Source organism: Lichenostomus cassidix, chromosome 2 (genome assembly GCF_008360975.1).
Source record: "Lichenostomus cassidix isolate B80296 chromosome 2, HeHo_3.0, whole genome shotgun sequence".
Taxonomy (NCBI): domain Eukaryota; kingdom Metazoa; phylum Chordata; class Aves; order Passeriformes; family Meliphagidae; genus Lichenostomus; species Lichenostomus cassidix.
The window spans coordinates 42,859,742-42,878,023 of record NC_139482.1 but is presented as its reverse complement, the minus strand read 5'-3'; the positions used below and the strand labels follow the sequence as shown (position 1 = coordinate 42,878,023).

At 41.7% G+C, this 18,282-nt stretch overlaps 1 protein-coding gene across 1 annotated transcript in view; it reads right to left on the bottom strand.

Annotated features, from left to right (window-relative positions):
- Nucleotides 1-12,922: 12,922 nt before the first annotated feature.
- Nucleotides 12,923-18,282, bottom strand: part of NEK11 (NIMA related kinase 11) — an 81,566-nt gene continuing 76,206 nt past the window's right edge. Inside the window, exon 16 of the mRNA XM_085051256.1 lies at nucleotides 12,923-13,591. Coding sequence (XP_084907382.1) covers nucleotides 13,387-13,591 — 205 coding nt within the window. The 3' untranslated portion in view covers nucleotides 12,923-13,386. The remainder of the gene's footprint in view (nucleotides 13,592-18,282) is intronic.

The following is an 18,282-nucleotide window of genomic DNA, read 5'->3' as shown; positions in this document are numbered from 1 at the left end:
CAATCAAATTTGGTGACACCTCTGAATGTATTTTTCCCTGATTGCCTAAAGGGCACTGTAGCAGAATTCAGAAAGATAGTCAGTCTGCATCTTCTTGCTTGGGAAAGAAAACCAGACATGGTTGACACTCTCAGTGGGATATTCCTTAGAAGTACACCTCTTCAATCAACTAACATTCACCCAAACACTTTCAAACACAGAAAAGACCCTGCTGATGAAAAGAATTTCTTCTTGCTTGTATTGCTGCATAAAAAACATACCTGCAGAGCTGCCTGGGAAGCCAGAAAGGATACTACAGAGTACAACTGTGATATACAGGTTACCCTGTACAGATCCTTTTATTTCACCTACCTCTGCCCTGAGTCAAGTGACTGAAACTTTGTAGCTGCCACTATTCATGCTCATACTGGTGGGGGGCTAGAGCCTGTTTGCCAAATTTTGATTTTTAGACCACCAGAGGCTTAGAATCAATCTCTTCTCTGGTCCCTGTGGTTAAACATGCCAACCTGAACGTGGCTGGAGACCTTGAGGTGTAGGTTTTCTTACATGCTTTATTTCAAGCTATGAGAGCTTTTGGTACTTGGTATTTTTCCTAACATAAGGAATCAACAAGTCATCTTTTTACCTTCCATCTTTGTTAATCTGAGCTACACGACTCAGTATATGTGCTTGAAGACAATTGTGTATCTTTTCTGCCCTTCTCCATTTCCTTCAAAGATATCAAAAGATTTCATTTTCTTCAAAGTTTTCAAAATAAGAACAAAAACAGGTATGCAACACACAAAGGACAATCAGTCAGTACCTCCCTCCTTAAGAAATTCTGTTTTAACAGGTTTTATCACATTATTAAATGAAAAATACTTCATTTGCTGGCTCAGTAGAGGCCCAAGAGCCCTTCCAGGCTTCCAAGGGTGACACAGTGCTGCATCCACAGACTGTAGCCCAGAAACAGGCCTTCATCAGGCACATCTTACTTCCTACCACAAACCAGTGCAAAGTGTTGCACCATCATGTTTTGTCAGCAGAGCAATTTTATTCAAGTTCAGATTTCTGATGGAAACACAGCATGTTGTTGGCCTCACATCAACCCCTGCAAATCCCACTAGGAAAAAAACTCATGTTGGATGACAATTCCCCACTAATAGGTAGTTTTTGAGCTGTCAGCTAAGCAGTCTGTATGTCACTTAACAGGTGCTTTAGTGATACTATAAACTGGTCATCTCTTCATGCTGCTCAGCACTATACCCTGTGATTTCTGTAGGACCTCAGGAAATCATGAACGTGGGGTCATCTCAGTGGGAATAGAAATTAGACGAGGTCTTGAGATAGGCGGTGATGGGAGCAGGGGGAGAACTACAAATTAATTTCTGTAGTTCAGAATGGAAATGTCTGCTTGCTCCCAGACACTGCCCACCCTGCCTTCATATCAGGCTTCCTTTCCCAATCCCATCTTTGCCCAGCCATCTTCTCTGGTCACTGCAAAACTACATTTCCCCAGTGATCTGGCAGCTTGTGCTTTCCTCCCCTCTCTGACCAGACTTAGGAAAAAACTCCCTTTGCTCCCCATTTTGAGAGCTGCTGCCCTGCATGGTCTCTGTGCTAAACTCACAAACTACAAAATTATGTTGAGAGTGTTTGGTGGCAACTGAGCCATACTGTGGCAACTTCCAGCAGCCTGATACAAACAATATACAGAGCCTTGATGTGAATTTTCAAGTGGTGAACAAAATTCCTCACTGAGGGAATGAGCTGAGTGATACTGAACACCAAACATAGCTACCCACAGGTCAGTAGGCAAAGACACTTGGTGTGAGTCTGTCTGAGTCAAACCATGACCATGATGAGCTGTGCTGTACAGTGACTGAAGAGCTAACTCTGCGTCTCTTAGCCTGTGAAACCCAAAAGGCACATCAGAATCCAGCCTCCTCCTCCAGAGCTCCTGAGTTTAGCTCAATTCCTTCATTTCCACCTTGTGTTCTTGTCTTCTCTCCCTACTGATGAGAGCAGTCACATTTGTCCGATTGTCTGGCCAGCACCTTTGACTTTCTCAATTGCCAGCATCCCTTTTCTGATTCCCCTGCCTCTTCAACCTTGTGCACTAATTGCTCTTATGCAATAGCAGTTCAGCTCCTCTCTGGGAGATGAGTGGTGCACATTCTGGTTTGCCCTCTTGCTACATCACTTCTTGTTCATTATGAACATTATGCCACCAGTCATAATTGTTTTTTCACCTCTACACCCTTTGGAAATAGCTCTGCTGCCCAACAGATGCAGAGCTGGGATCCAGCCTCTGGGTAAAGCAAAGCTTGTTTAATGAGGATAGCATCTCAGAGCACACTGTTTCTCTACAAAGCCTTTTCTTAATTTCTCCTAATGAAGGAGCTGATATTTCATTGACAACCATTTGCTGAAGAACTCGAGCTTCACCCTCACACTGGTAAACCTTAAAACAAAAGAGTCAATCAAACAGCCTTACAGTCAGCCTGCTGCCAGAACAGGGACTTTATTCTGAATTCAGTTCAAATTCCTCATGGTGCCAACACAATGAAAGGTACTTGGCTTACTAAGGTGAAAAGCATTGTCCCTTCTTCAATATGTCTTACTATCCTGGGAAGGGAATTCAGGCAGTCTGCTCCATAACGTTTGATGGCTGATATTAAACTCGTCAGACCCAGTGTAAACTCAGACACATTTAGCAATACTCTGATATTAAAGAAGGGCTGACAGTGTGAAATTCCTTATTCACCTTTTATTTGCTGGGTAGGATGAGGAAAATCACCTTCTCTCCAGTGTTTTCCTATGCCCTGCTCTGGCTGCAATCAGATGACTTAAAGCATGGCCCTAGTGCCAGCAGCTATCAGAAACATGAGGTCAGCCACATCAGCCCTCTCTGAATTTACAGAGGCTGGCAGGTTTATAGTGTTAGTGCTACTCAAAAGGCTTGACTGCTGTTTTGTTTGAAAGAGAACTTAAAACACTGGCATACATCCACAAGGATAGTAGCACTCTCTTCTCTTTTCAGAAATGTGTCTCTTTCTCTGGGCTCCCTACCTGCTTAAGGCAAGTATCCTCATTTGCCATGCTGGGTTTGAGGTCTACAGTTCTCTTCAAGGCATTTTGCCTCTTCCTTTCTTTATCCTCTGCTCATCTGGAGTTTCTCCCTCTCTCTTCATGCATCCCATTCCAAAACCAGTTTCCTAACACTTCTTCACTCACAACATTCTTGGAAATATAACCATCTACTGAGCCCGGGAGGGGCTGTGTGGCCCAAGTGGAATGAGGCACTCTTTCCCACCCAATCCACCACAGACAGAGCAGTAGCATGGCCAGCAGCAGCGACTGAGAAGTCATTGCTCTATCTGGACAACCAGTAGAAAGTCACAAATACAAGAGTGAGAGCTCTGTTTGAGAGGAAAACTCACCTTACCACCAAATGAGTTTTTGTCTTGTTTTCACAATGAATGTTGAAGACAGTGGGTTTAAATGGGTGTTTAAAGGCCACATTGGGTAGACAGTGGCACATGGTGTGCTGCTTTCAGGTCTCTACACCTGCAGGCTAATCGGTGTAAGTCCAGTTCCCTCTGGGAGCACACACATCTACCCAGCAGGACTGCTGTATTGGCTCCTGACTGACAAGCCAGGAGAGAAGCAAATCTGCTGACACACAGAACATAATTTGAGACCCTCACCGTAGCTGCTGGATCATTAATCAAGGCAGATTCATAATGTACCTGGCTCCTTCTGCCTGCTCCTGGTCTATAATTAGCAACTCATGCTCAGGTAGCAGCACTAGTAAATTGCTTCCCATCTTTGGTGACAGTAACTCCCATTGGAGAGAAGGATATGACAAAGGCTCAAGGGATAGGGATAAATGGCTACAATAAGGCAGAAACCATTAGAACTAAACAGCTACAGTAACTCTTCATATCTCAGTGCTATCGCTGTCTTCACTTGTATGAGTCTCTGTTGCCTTGCTGGAATTATGGACAGATGTTAGCAGCTGGGAATGGCAGGCACCATGCAGCAGTCACACAGGCTCCTTTTACACAATAGCAGCAACGCTGAAGTTTTACCATTTGGAAAAAGCCTGAAAAGGCGCCCTGGACCAGAGTGCTGGGCTGCACAGACTGGCTCAGGGCTGCCAGGCATCAGTCCATCCCATCCTCACCATCTGAAACCATGTGCTTGACTGTCCTTGCTCTGTGATTCGAAAAAATCATACCACCCACACCCTCAGGGGCACATTTCCCTTGATCATCTCCTTTCACTGACTCTGCAATGAGACATCCTGGCAGAAATAGGATCATGATGTGCCTTAGGAGTACTGCCAGTGTAGCATTGTCCATGTGAGGTCCAACCATAGCACCTGCAGTTCTTACAGGCAGAGATGGGACTGAGACTCTGCTTTTGGCCCAAGATGCTGCTGCTACTCATCCTGGCCAGGTTCCATCACCGTGGACCTGAGATGTCCACACAACGAGGTTTGTGGCTGCACAAGCAATAATATCTTCCTGCTCTTGGGCAACTTTAAATGAGTTAGTGCTGTACCGTGGGGAAATGGAAATGTTCATAGTTGTGAGAATGCCACTCATTATAATTCATGGGAATTGTCATTAAATCAACATATCTTCAGGTTCTGAAAACCCCTGAATCTGTTGCTGCAAAAGAAAAAGTCAAATCTGTCTAGGCTTTTTGATTGCAAATGAGTATATTGAAAGTGTGCTTCCTTCTCTGAGAAATCAAAGCCTATTTGATTGAAGCTCATTTTCACACAATCAGCTGATGCAGCTCACACTTTAGACATTTTCAAATTCTTTTTACTTTTCTAGAAAAATACATAAATCCTATGTAGAAATCTCATATTCCATGAAGAAAAGTGTCTTTCTTCAAAGTCATCTGTCCAGGCTTTTAGTCTCTTACATTTTTTGCTGCCAAAATTAAGCTTAGTAAGATGAAAAAATTGTGCATTTTCTCAGATGAAAATAATGGAATGATTTTTCTCCCATTTCTTCCAAATATAAATGCAGTAATTAAAAAGAAAGTGGTTTGATGTCAAAGAATTAGATTCAGGTGCTGATAATACTAAAATACTGTAGTTTTTTTTGTAAGAATAATGTCTAAATGGTGCTTCCCCTTCTTCTTGTTGCCTTCCAGATATTTCATTTTATAGCAAGAATTCTGAAAACCTGTCCCTTCTTTTGGCAGCTGAAAAAACTTGAGTTTTCTGATTTGTCTCTCTGATGTTTTGCTTTGCAAAGTCTCTTTAGCCAGAAGGGTGGTTTTCTCTTCCTGTGAAGTATTGCTTGATGCTTGCCTTTCATTCCTAGGAAGAATCTTGTTTGCAATTATTTCAAAAGTTCAAAACTAATTTAAAATGCAGGGAAAACTGGAAAGTATAAAGGAGAAGTTCAGCCCTTACAAAAGGGAAGGAAAGCAAAAAGAGGGGATGTGACAGAAATATAGTTCTAGTGTCTATTAAGAGGAGGCTGCTAATAAATAAAAAGAAAGTGTAACAATTGATCCAAAATGTCAGAATAATTTTGCCTATAAGCTTTATGCCTGTCAGGAATTTGGAGGGAGAATTTTCTAAAATGTTACAGGGATGTAGACACCCAGTATGCACTTAGAAGAAAGCTTCTTAGAGTCAAATACAGAGATAAAGAGAGGAAGAAAGAAAGACAGGGAGAAAGAGGGAAGGAGGGAAGGAGGGAAGGAGGGAAGGAAGGAAGGAAGGAAGGAAGGAAGGAAGGAAGGAAGGAAGGAAGGAAGGAAGGAAGGAAGGGAGGGAGGGAGGGAGGGAAGGAGGAAGGAAGGAAGGAAGGAAGGAAGGAAGGAAGGAAGGAAGGAAGGAAGGAAGGAAGGAAGGAAGGAAGGAAGGAAGGAAGGAAGGAAGGAAGGAAGGAAGGAAGGAAGGAAGGAAGGGAGGGAGGGAGGGAGGGAGGGAGGAAGAGAAAAAGAGAGAAAGAGAGAGAGAAAGAAAGGAAAGAAAGGAAAGAAAGGAAAGAAAGGAAAGAAAGGAAAGAAAGGAAAGAAAGGAAAGAAAGGAAGGAAAGAAAGGAAGGAAAGAAAGAAAAGAAAGGAAAGAAAGGAAGGAAAGAAAGAAAAGAAAGGAAAGAAAGGAAGAAAGGAAGAAAGGAAGAAAGGAAGAAAGGAAGAAAGGAAGAAAGAAAGAAAGAAAGGAAGAAAGAAAGAAAGAAAGAAAGAAAGAAAGTAAGTTAGCTACTTTTCATTATGAAAACATTGGAGAACAAAGCATTTCACTAAGACCATAAACTCCAGCAGAGCAGGAGCCAAATAAAAAGCTGCATAAGAGAGACCTGTCAGATTAGTGCCTGGTGTGTGACACCGAAAGAGAATGAAAGAAACAAAAGGGCAGAATTAGAGACATCAACATCTGGCCAGAGTTTTTTGTTGGTTCAGATTAAAACACCCCACAAATGCACACCCTTCAGAGCTGAAGAGTGAAATTCAATGAGTGCTTCCACATAACCACATTTTCTGCCATTTTTCTCTTTTTATAGGACCCTATTTAATCTATGTACATTTAATTAAATGTATCTTTTGATTATATAAATCCATAATAATTTATGGATGCCTTAATTATTCATTAAATTATGAATGCCTGCTGCTTCAAAGGTGGGGCTTCCAGCTCTGAAGACCTACCTTTCTTTTGAGCAAAGAGTCCCTGTGCTGTGTTTTGCTGTCTACAACAGCCCAGTGCTCCCTGTTTCCCTGGCAATTGTGCAGCAGTGGCACTGGCATTCACAGCTCAGCAATGTTTAAATGCTTGATGGATTTAGGGTTCATTTGGTCGACTTTCAGCTGGGCCTTTCTGCTGTCTACTGCTCAAAGTAATGCATGTTCACTCAATGCAGTCGAAAATAATCTAAGCAGACATCAGAAAGGGCACAGTGTTAAAGAGCAACCTCTGAAAGGCCCATTGCACTGACCCAGTGATGTGGATTGGATTTTCCATACAGTGGTAATTAACCAATATTTTATTGAGCACATCTTTAATTACATCACTGATACCCAATAATCTTTTTGCCAGCTCATGCTGAAAACAACTTCAATTTTCAACAGCTGCAAAAATAAACTTTCTATCCAAAGAGGTGGCAGACACACAGCAGTTCTGGTTTCTCTCATCATATTACTCTTGTGGTCTTTTCCACAAAAGCCTGGGTGTCTCTAAGGTATTACTTTATAATCATCTACCCTCATTACATATAATGTTTGCTCCTTTTTCATTTTATAGCACAAATCCAGAAAGAAGGCAATTAAAATTCAATAATGGTGCAGTGCTTAGACACTCATTAAGTAGTCATTAGGTAGTCTGGAGACTCATTGTCTTCACAAGGGTTTGCTCTCCCTGAATCTCCTCTCTGCAGTATCAGCTCAAAACAAGCACAATGTGAAGGTGCATCCAGAGGGTCCCTGAGTCTCCCAGCCCTGGCACAACTGCTTCTCTGCCTCCTGCACATCCACCACCTGGGATGCAGCAAACCCCTGGGGCTCCTCCAGCAGCACCAGGGAGACGTTTAGGCCTGGGGCTGCCCTGGCAGCTTCCACTTCCACTGTGGTCCTTGGAAATTATTCCTGTCCTCCTCAGGCAATAGAAGGATCATTTCAACACCCTTGCTTGCACTTGTTGGAATACCACCCCCTCCCCGAAACACAGCCCCCACTTGCCAAGACAGTTTGTAGAAGGACACGCATGAGTAACAGGCAAAATTGGCCTCTAGGGAGTCAGGAGCATTTGCTGTCAGCACCAGGAGCCAAACTCCTGCCAAAAGAGCATTCAAAACAAGCAGGCTTCATTTCGAGGTGGGGAAAAAAACACAACTCACTGGCAGCGACAGGATGGCAAAAGTATGCCACTGATTGTCAGATGCCTAAAGGCATCAATAAAATAATGCTCACACTCAAAAACTTACGAAACAAGAGAAGCAGCCTCTCTTGATTTAAAGGATTGCCTCTAGACATTAAATAACAGCATCTGTTCGCCACCCTCTGAGCACCTTGAGTTTGCTTTGCTTTCTGTCCTTGAGGAGTTGGGGAGGAAAGAGGACAAGACAAGACAACAGAGACAGCTCAAGCTAGGAGGATTCCAGTTCTAAGGAGCATTTCCCCAGATCTTGCTGAGAGCAGAGGGAGCAAACTCCAATGCATTATTTAAGACTACTCTCACACTGCTGACCCTTTATAGATGCAGATCAATAGAGCAGCCTCCACCAGAAAGAGACTTCCATATGAAAAAACCTGAAATAGAACTCAGAGATGCTGAGAGGAAATAACACAGCCCAAGGGAACATCCGCATGCCATGGTACAATAAGGCAGTCCCTGAGGGGTCAGCAGATGGCAATGGAGGGAGGAGAGCAATTCACATATTCCCAGCTTCTTCATAGCACTCAGTCACTTCCAGGCCATAAAGCTCTGGCCCAGAACCACCTCATTGATAGTCCATCACACACACACTTCCATGCACAGTCACAGAGTCCTATTTCACAATAATAGTTTTCTGCATTGAAGTCCATTTCACAGCACTGCATCTTTCTTTATGCCTTGCCTTACCCCACCACCCACAAGCCACAGCTGACTGCCTGGCACTGTGTCAGGTGAGGATCAAGAGGAATGCTCCCCTTGGTTGGCTTCCTGTTGCACTTTGTTACATAAGCTCAGGTTACTTCCCTGAACCATCTTCCAGTCATCTTCCTGCTGGACAATTCAGCTGGGAGGCCTGGGAGGTTGGGATTGCCTTGGAGCTGTTTTGTACAGTGCCTGGTGCAGTAGCTGATCAAAACATTTGGGGTTTTTTCTATTTAAGGTGCATTCAGCTGTATTTACTTGCTCATAAGAATTTTCTGGAGCAGCTGGCAGGTATTTTGTTTATCAAGAGAGAAAATGTACTCTTGAAGGTTTGGTGACATGCTCTGCATAGGATATATACATACCCAAATATATATAAATGTGTTGTTGTGTGCATGCATAGATGTAGAGAGAGATGATTGATGGATAGACAGTTCATGAGGGAGTCACAATTCATTTATCTGTAGATACATGTACATTGATACAACATTCTCAGGCTCCCTAAGACAGACTGCAGCTTCTAAATGTTAAAATATACCAGTACATAGGACAGGTAATTAGTATAAAGGAGTAAACTTCTCTTTCATTTGCCATTTTTCTTCAGAGATATTTTTTGTTACTGTTTGCACACCACTGCCTTTGTACTTTAATTACATCTACCCAGGTAATAATAAAAGTTACAACAAAACTGAGCCCATTTCATCTGTGGGATGATAATCACAGTGTGTATATTTCTGGCACATTGCAAAACACTGGGAATCCCTGGCCAGGTGTCATCAAGTGGGATGGAAAATATTCACCCAAGAGGTGTGCTTTTAAACCAGCTGACTAAATGTCTGTTTTCCTCAACTGATCTTTCTGCTGGAAGTTTTCCCATGACCTGGTTTCTGCTTTCTGACCTGATGGAGTACTGACCAACTGCACAATGTGGGAATACTGAAAGTCAGGAGGCTGTAGTTAACCATTCTTGAACAACTGAAAACTGAAACCTGTCTGCAGAGCTAACATGGCAAATTATCTGTAAATACTAACTTTCCAGCCATGGTGGCCATATTCCAATCCAGATAAAAGAAAACTGGACCCATAGTTGTATGGAACCAGAAAAAACGTTTGCATGGTCTTCTCTGGCTGTGACCACAGGTCTTCAGTGATATCAAGGTTTCCTGTTAGTTGTTCATTCTTAGTCTGCTTTTAGATACTTCAGTGGCCTTCAAAAACCATTCACTGACCCTTTATTCTCCCAACCAGAAAAAAGTGACAAAAATAAGTTGGACTGGGTGTGGTAACTGAGCATAGGGGGAAAAGGTTTAAGAGGAAGGAACCTACAACCCTTTTCTTCCTATTCCATTCCTTCCCCACCCTCTGTCCCTGACCAGTTGGTACATAAATACATCTGCCTTTGCCGTTAGCCAGATATTCTTATGTGCATATATCCAGCACATCTGGACAGTTATTGTCAAGACAGTCATATTCCTGAACAGGAATGATCATCAGCCAAATCAGCATCTGGAGACTGTATTTTCATTAGACTTCTACTTACTACAAATAATCACATGCAGAAAACTTTCTCTTGGACTTCTCTTTCCTGAAAAACAAGAGTTTTCAGTGGAGACAAGCTAAATAGTTTTCAGGTTGTGCTGTGTTGTGCACACATATTACAAACAAAACATGAAATATGAATATGCCTCCCTGCTTATTGATCCTGTTTCCAAACAAATCTGGTTTAGCCTTTCTTCTCTTGCCCACTAAATTCTCTCAGATAACAGAGGTTGCACCTACAGGTCAGTCTGAGCTGACTTACAGCACAGATGAAAGGTCAGTCTTTGCATTATCCATATGGCTACTTTGCTGCCTCCTACCTTTTTTTTCACCTGTGTATCTGCTTGATGCTTTGTTGCTCTGATAATGTGTGGAACTGGAGATCCAGCAGCAGCCTAGGGTGAGTTCCTGCTGAGCCAGCTGCAGGTTTGTGGTTTGGCTGTGAGATCACCTCAGAGCTGGTCATCCCAAGGCAACAGTCACAACCCCAGACCCTGGAGGAAAGAAGGTCCTTTTCTGCAGGCAGGATTTTCAGACACTGGAAACCTCTAATTCATCTCATAGAGAGGGGACTCTAATGCCTCCCAGAAATTATCTGGCAGAAAAATCACCTTTTAGAAAGGATTTCCTTTTGGATTGCTGTGAAAAATATAACAGGTCTGCCTTGTAATCCAGCTGTTGACAAGAGGCTGACAGTTAGACTTCCTATCAAAAACCTCAGATGTTTTTTCTCCTTTTATAGTTCAAGCACCTTTATATCAGGTTTAAAGCCTCAAAGCATTAAAAAATAATCACCTCACTTCCTTTGTTTTCAATATCTCTTCATCAAGCAATTCATCTTGTAGCATTTTTAAGAGAATCAATACAAAACGCAGCAAGGTTGCCTCATGCTTGAGAAGCTTTTGGTAAAAATATGTAGGTTAAATGGGACATTTTATGAAGATCTATCCTCAGCAACTTAATGCCTTTACATTTATTTCCTCTCATTTACTTTCAGCAGTTCTGCTGCTTTTTTATTACTGAAGATCCCCAATATCAACAATCCTCCTCCTTCCTTTTAGATTTCTAATGACCACCAGCAATGGGATTTTGCAAGTTAAACAGTGATGTAAAAATTTCTGTCAAATCCATGGGATTTATTTCTGTGCTTTTACTACAGTTCAAAGACAAAAATTTCCTGCTGTGTTCAATATATGTACTACACTGACTAATTTTTATATGATTCATGCAAAAAAACCCCTACAAAACAAAACTAAATACGTTTTAAAGCATATAAGCAATAAACCAGTAACCTCCAGATTCTCACGTGCCTTGAAGGTCATTCCCTGCAGTGAGCAGAAAGCAACTAAGTGTAAAATGCACTGAGTTCTTCTTCCCGTGCAACAAATGAAAGAAAATACTGCTCATCAGAGAGCAACCATTTCCCTGAAGTCAGTCTGAGTAACTAAACTATGTTTTTCAGGTTTTAAAGGTTTCCTTTTAATGATCTCCTGAGTCCTTGACTGCCTTAAGGAGCCTGACCCATTCTTGCACAGGTATTTTTTCTTGCAAGCTGCAAGCTGGAAAAAAGCCTGAAGAAGTCTTTGTCACTAATAAAAAATGAATTGACTGCTTATAGAGGCTGTTTTTGAAGGTTTTGTGATAAATCACTTTGAATTGCAGCCAGAGGTATATGATGGAGTGAAGATTATCTTCTTCTGACATTATTCTCACCCTGTCAGTTACTCATTGTTTGCTTTTGGACTTCATAGTCCCTGCAACATCCAAGCACTCCTCCTGTACCTTGGACTTCAGCACTTCTGTTTTTAAATGGTCTTGGGTTATGTGCAGCAAATATGGAATCAGGTACACATAAACATTGAGAAGGATGGGGAGTGTAAGTCAAGAAGAAATACTAGGAAAGAGACTGAACCCTGCCAAACAAATATGTTTCCTTAGCTCAATGAATTTCACAGTGGATTTTAGTCTCTGTCTTGTAATACTATGTATTCTAAACAAAAGCTGAAACTAGAAAAAGCTGAAACATGCCAGAATCTCATATTCCTTTGAGCTGGAAGTATAGTGCCACACTGCCTTTTGCTCTGAGACTCTTAAAGCATGTCATAAAGATGGATCAGTAGCACTGCTTAATTGACCATTAGGACTGGTATACTTCACTGTAAATAACACAGGTCAAAAGGATTTTTTTATGTTCATAATATTAATTTCTTGTAATTTATTTAATACAATCCCCAAGTCCTTCAAGAGTTTTGGTGGAAAAGCAGGAAACATAAGGATTATGATAATGGCTCAATGACTAAAATTAATTTGGTCCACAATTCATTTTAGACTCCTTTACAGATTGTATCATTTTGTTAACCTTCAGTCTTTTACACAGATGAAGGAAGGAGCTTAGAATACAGAACGAAGAAGGAAGAGGTAGAAGGAAAACATCAGGTATATGATCAGAGCACAATATACAGTTGAAATCAGCAGGAGTGTGATGCAGATGAAGAAGGGAGCATAAACACCAAGAAAGAACATTAAAAATGCAATGTGCAAGCCAGAAAAAACCAAACAGTTTATTGTTCCATTTGTGTAGAATGAATTTAATCCAAAACTCTTTATACAGTTACAGTGGATGACCAGACATACTTCTGCCATTATGAATATACACACCTATCTGTGTATGTGAGCACGCATATATGTATATAAATAGGCACATATGTATGGATTTGCACAGTTTCTTTGAAACTCAGATTAAATGCAGCTCTTTTGAGTAATCAATAATAACAAGGCAATGAGGGGCTGAGTGGCTGTACACATACACATATGTTTAATGGTAAATCTGCCAAATTACAAAAATTAGGGGCTTAAATATCACAAGGACCAGTTAGCACAGAAATCAACAGCAGCTGGAGTCTAATCCTGCATCATTCCATCAGAGGCAGCTCTGCCAATGATGCTGTGAGTGCAGGACTCGCATCCAGCCATGGCCCACAACACCTTTCCTTATGCTTCAAGTGGCAGAAAAAAGGGGACTTGGTATCAGTGAATCTTCCCCTCTATTGTCACAAACATTTGTTCTTCTTCCTGCCCCTGTAATTTGTGCCATATTTACCCACTTCTCACTACTGTCTAGACCCTCAAATGGAGCTTACCTACATGCTTAGGTACTACATTACCTTCAGCAGTGCCCTCCAAATATCTCCTGTACTTGGCTGCTGGCCTGAAGGAGGCACCTTCCCCCTCTGTGCCATTTCCAGCTGTTACTGACACAGTTAGAGCTGAAGAAGTGGCTCTGAAGCCTGCAGCTGTTCCTCAAAGTACAGCAGCTGATCCACTTCAAAACAATCACTTGCTCTAGAAACCAGTTTCTCCAAACAGCTCCTGATCTCCTCCTCACTGGCATTCTGCTGTCTTGCTTGCTTGAGACAGCTGTACACGGCCTCAAATGCCTCCACTCCCAGCTTCCCAATGGCAGATCTGGGGATAAATATTATATAAAAGATCAAGAAAAAAGTTGATTCATGTTGTACAGTAACATGAGCAATAACTAGTGCAGATTTTTTCTAAATGGTATTGGTTTGACTAAAATTATATCATGACGCACTTTGTTTGTCTAACAGTAAGAGGAACTACGGTTTCCTGGAGAATTTCTCCATGATTGTTTGCTATATAAAGAGCCCAAGAGTGAAAACCTGGCCATAGTAAAGTCATGGGAAGCATGGCCATCATCACTGTTGCAATCCAAGAATCTGCTCCATGTTGCGTCTGACACTCTTTTATCTACAGCAAGTCTGATAAACACACATGTATTACTGCTTCTGGATTTCATCAAAACCAGAAGGAGCAACCCCAGTCAGCTGAACACCAGTGGAATTTTATGTGAACACATTTTGTTATCCATTGCTTTATTTTACCTTCTATCAAATACAAGAAAACCATTGTATAAGCTCAGCATGAGCTAATTTGACACTTTTTTCTTTTCTACAGTACTCTCCTTTTATCAGAACACAAATCTGCAACTCAGTGACAAAACACACTCACAGCATCTTAATGTTGATTTATAAAAAATATCCATTTGAAAACTGCAAGACGATGAACAGCATTTCTTCCTCCTAAAGGAAAAATGTCTTTGAACTCATGTATCACAGGTAACATAAAATTTTTCACTCAGTGATGGCTTCATAATATTTTAATGACAATACCAGGGTAATTTTCCTTCAGCATATCAGAGACTATCTGCCTTCTCTTCCTGGCCCACTCCTGGCACACAACTTGTTTTCTTTCACTTTATATGTTAGAGCAGTTGAGACTTGGTTGTCTTTTAGACAAAAAGGACATAGTTGGAAGGAAACCATGTCATATGGCGCCTGCAGTAGGCTCTACAGCCAGTGCCTGAGGCAGCAGGAGCTGGGATGCCCTCAGCTTGTGACTGTACCAAGGATGAGCTATACAGGGGCAGAGAAAGGAATCAGAGGTGTCACCTGGTGCCAGCATTAAGGCTTAATACTTCAGTAAATGTGCATATAGGTTTAGAGGGATTGGGCACACTTCCCATAGTAGTTGAAATGGTTAAACCTGCCTCCCAACAACATCACATACTCCAGTTGTAGTTTTTTACTGATTTTGTACTGATTTTGCTACATGTCTAACACCAGGACAAGGTCAACTCTTCTCACCCAACAGCATAATCAACCTAATGGTGTAGTTGCTTTTCATCAGTGGTCATCCTGTTATTGCTGAGGCAGCAGAAGCTGGGACATCATCATAGTGAAATGTCAGCCAGTAGGACTTCCACATTTATGTAAATTTCTTCTTTCTTAGGAAAACATTGCAAAGAATTTTACTTTATTGCTTGTCAAATGTCTGCTCCCATCCCACGTGCCCTTCGCTTTTCTAGCACCTCAGTCATGCCCAGGTGTGATCCCCTTCTGGCTTCAGGTCACCTCTCCTGCTGGCTCCTGACACAGAGGCAGACTGGAAACATGGGGCAGAGAGAGCCAAGACCCAGGATCAGAAGTCACAGGGCCAAGCTGGAATCTCTACAGGTCCAGATCCGACTCAGTCCTGCTTCCTGTAACCAGAAACTGCCGTTTGCTTTTCTGACAAGAGCATTGTTTATGAGAAAATAAAAACTGATGGAAATAATTAATTCTCAGACACTGGAAGACCAAGGATTGGATTACCACAGAAAGCCAAATGGATGGAGATTTGTTTGACAAATAATGTACATTTCTTCTCAAAACATCATCAAAAATATCACTATTTCTCTCCAACAGTTAAAAATCAATACATGAGAAGCTATCTTGAAATCACTGCTACTTCATCAGTGCCTTTAATGACTCCCCTCTCTCTCTTAGACAAGTGTGTTTAATTTTTTGGCAGTCCTGTCTATTTAAAGATGAAAAACTAAGCAAACATGCACCTTGGGAGTATTGCTTCTGCTAATAAATGTGACCTGCAGACTTAAATCTTCCCTGTTCAGCTTGGCAGAGCATGCAAAGCAGCTAATCTGTATAATAGCTGATACAATAGAATTAAGGGGGAAATGTTCATAGGTTGAAAATTATGGGGTAGGTGACAAAAATTATAACCTGCTTTTACAAAAGAAGGCATCAGGCTCTGTTTGGACTTGAGAGCTGCATTAATATAACTCTGCTACCACATCATGCATCGCAGAGGCAGAAGTGTGGGATCACAGAGAGTAAATGTCAAAGAGGCATCAATGAGTAAGTCTATCATCCAGATGGAGGGAGGGGGGGAAGGTGCTTCCTGGAAAGTGGGGTTTGTCCATTATGGCCCTGATCCTGTGCTAAGGGATATTTGTCCATCCATGTGGAATCCTACAGAGGCACAATTACGGATTGCTAATGCACATGAAATATGGGATACCTGCACTATTGTTTTGAAAAGAAAAAAAGCCTTACCACCAAATATGCTGTGAGAACAAGTGCAAAACTGCCATTTACAGTCCCATTTGGCCATCCATGTCTTCTGATTTACTGGCATTTACTCTCTTTGTGCTATCCTATAGCTCACTCACCTACAAACTCACTGTGAGTCATAATCGCCTTCTCATTCTCATCACGAGCAAAGGGGATACCTGACATCTGGGATTTCACTACTGTGACAAAATTTGTGGGCCAGGCCTCCAACCCACACTGCCCTAAATTGTTTATTTCAGTGTGCTGTAAATCAAAGGAGTTCACAGGTTAAAAAATTACTGAGTTCTACCAATCAAGGGTCTGTCTGACTTAGATTGTTCTTTTTCTTGTCTCACTTTGTTACAGAGTTTTAGACAGATGGAGGGATTCTTTGACCTCAATTTCCCCCACTCATTTAGGCTGCAGAGAGCAGTCCCAGTGCTCCAGGCAGAGGAGGCACAGGCTGGAGGCATGCTGTGACCACCAACCCACTGGCTGCACAGCAGATATTGCCAGTCTGGGGATATTATCACCCATGGAAGTTGTGGCCTGAAAAAAAATGCCTCTTGTTGCCAGCTCTTGTGCAGCACATGACATATGCCTGAGAAAATTAACTGCAACAAGACTAAAAGGACATAGGAGCAGACGGATATTTGATTTGTAGGCAATGATGGGGCATGGACATAAAACAGAGACTTGGCTCTATCAAGGATGAGGCACTTCTTTTGGGCATGTGAAAAGCAGTAAAGAATATCAGCAAAATCAAAGGCACTGCTGGTGCTAGAGGGGATCTAAATAGGAGCCTTGAGAACTGAAGTTTTTAGACATTCAGGGTGTCTAAAACCATTCCAAGTCATTTAGTGGATCTGGGCCTAAATTTATCAGGTTATCTGGTGATTCGCAGTTGATTTCCTACACATCAGCGCAAAATTACTAAAATTTGACAATATAATAATGCTGTGTTCTCAACTGGCTGAGGAATCTGTAAATCTTTCCCTAGATGAACAAAGAATTCTCTATTACCCCATGGGTCTTTATTTTGACTATTCTACTATTAGCTACATTTTAACATCGCCTTTCTGGCTTGGAGATCAATCACAGCACATCTACCTCTATGCCACACTGACAAAAGCCACAAAACCAGATTAATGCAGAATTTATGCTCCTCCATGGGCATTAGCAGCTGGGTTAACATCTCTGAACAGCTTGTCATGGCCTGCCTTGAAGGGTAACCATGACACGAATCAGCAGCTAAGGGGTTTTTCAGCTTCTCACTTCCCAGTGTCATTCAGCATGATGGCAGCTATCATTTAAAGCCATCCTGGTCTCACTGGTGCTTCCAGGGAGCTGCGTGTGGTCCATGCAATGAGAGCTCTGCACAACCACTGCTGCACACACCAGAGTAGTAACACCATGGAAGTCCCTCTGGATCAGAAATCAGCAACAACATCTCACCTCAGCCACAAGAGGCAACAATCACATTGCTCCTAGGACAACCACAGAAAATTCAGTTATTTCAACATACTACTGTTACTCATGCCTACCTCAATGTAAACCTTAATAAGGAAACTTTCTGGACATGCAATACCTATTCCAGTGGGCATTTTTTATCCTTTTGAATGCAGCCAGGCTACCTGCATCCACCAGCAATGAGCACATTGTAAAGTAGAGAGCAAATCTGTGTTGATGTGGGCTCAAAGTGCATAAAAGCAAGTGCAGGGATCTTTGAAAGAATAATTTCAGTAGGTGCCTCTAAATTCTGTTCTCCCTAGCTCAAGGGAGGAGTGGAGTATCCCCGTGGAGTCCAGCAGTATTACTCAGGATTCTCATTAATACATCCAACAATGATTTGTCCCTGAATTAATGCTATTTCCAAGCATCAATTTATTAACCATATATTTCTCTTTAAAACAGTAAAATCATGCCACTTTGCTGCTGACCAGTAATGATATGAATCTCAGTGAAAAAGATTGTTACATTTATCTCCTGAGATGATTCTGCAAAAGAATCAGGAAATTACATATCCTTAATCTCATACAAAATACTGTTTTCTAACTGTACCAGAAAATCTTATGATATCTGCTACAGCATCTCATGGTTCAGTAAACAAACAGGTTTATCTCAGTCAGAACACAGAAGATCTCTGTCCTCTCAAGTTATCTTTCTGTCATTCGGTTTGCTGGCATTACTGACTATGAATGATTAAAACTTTGACACTTGAAAGAAATGGCTCTGGGTTCAAATCTT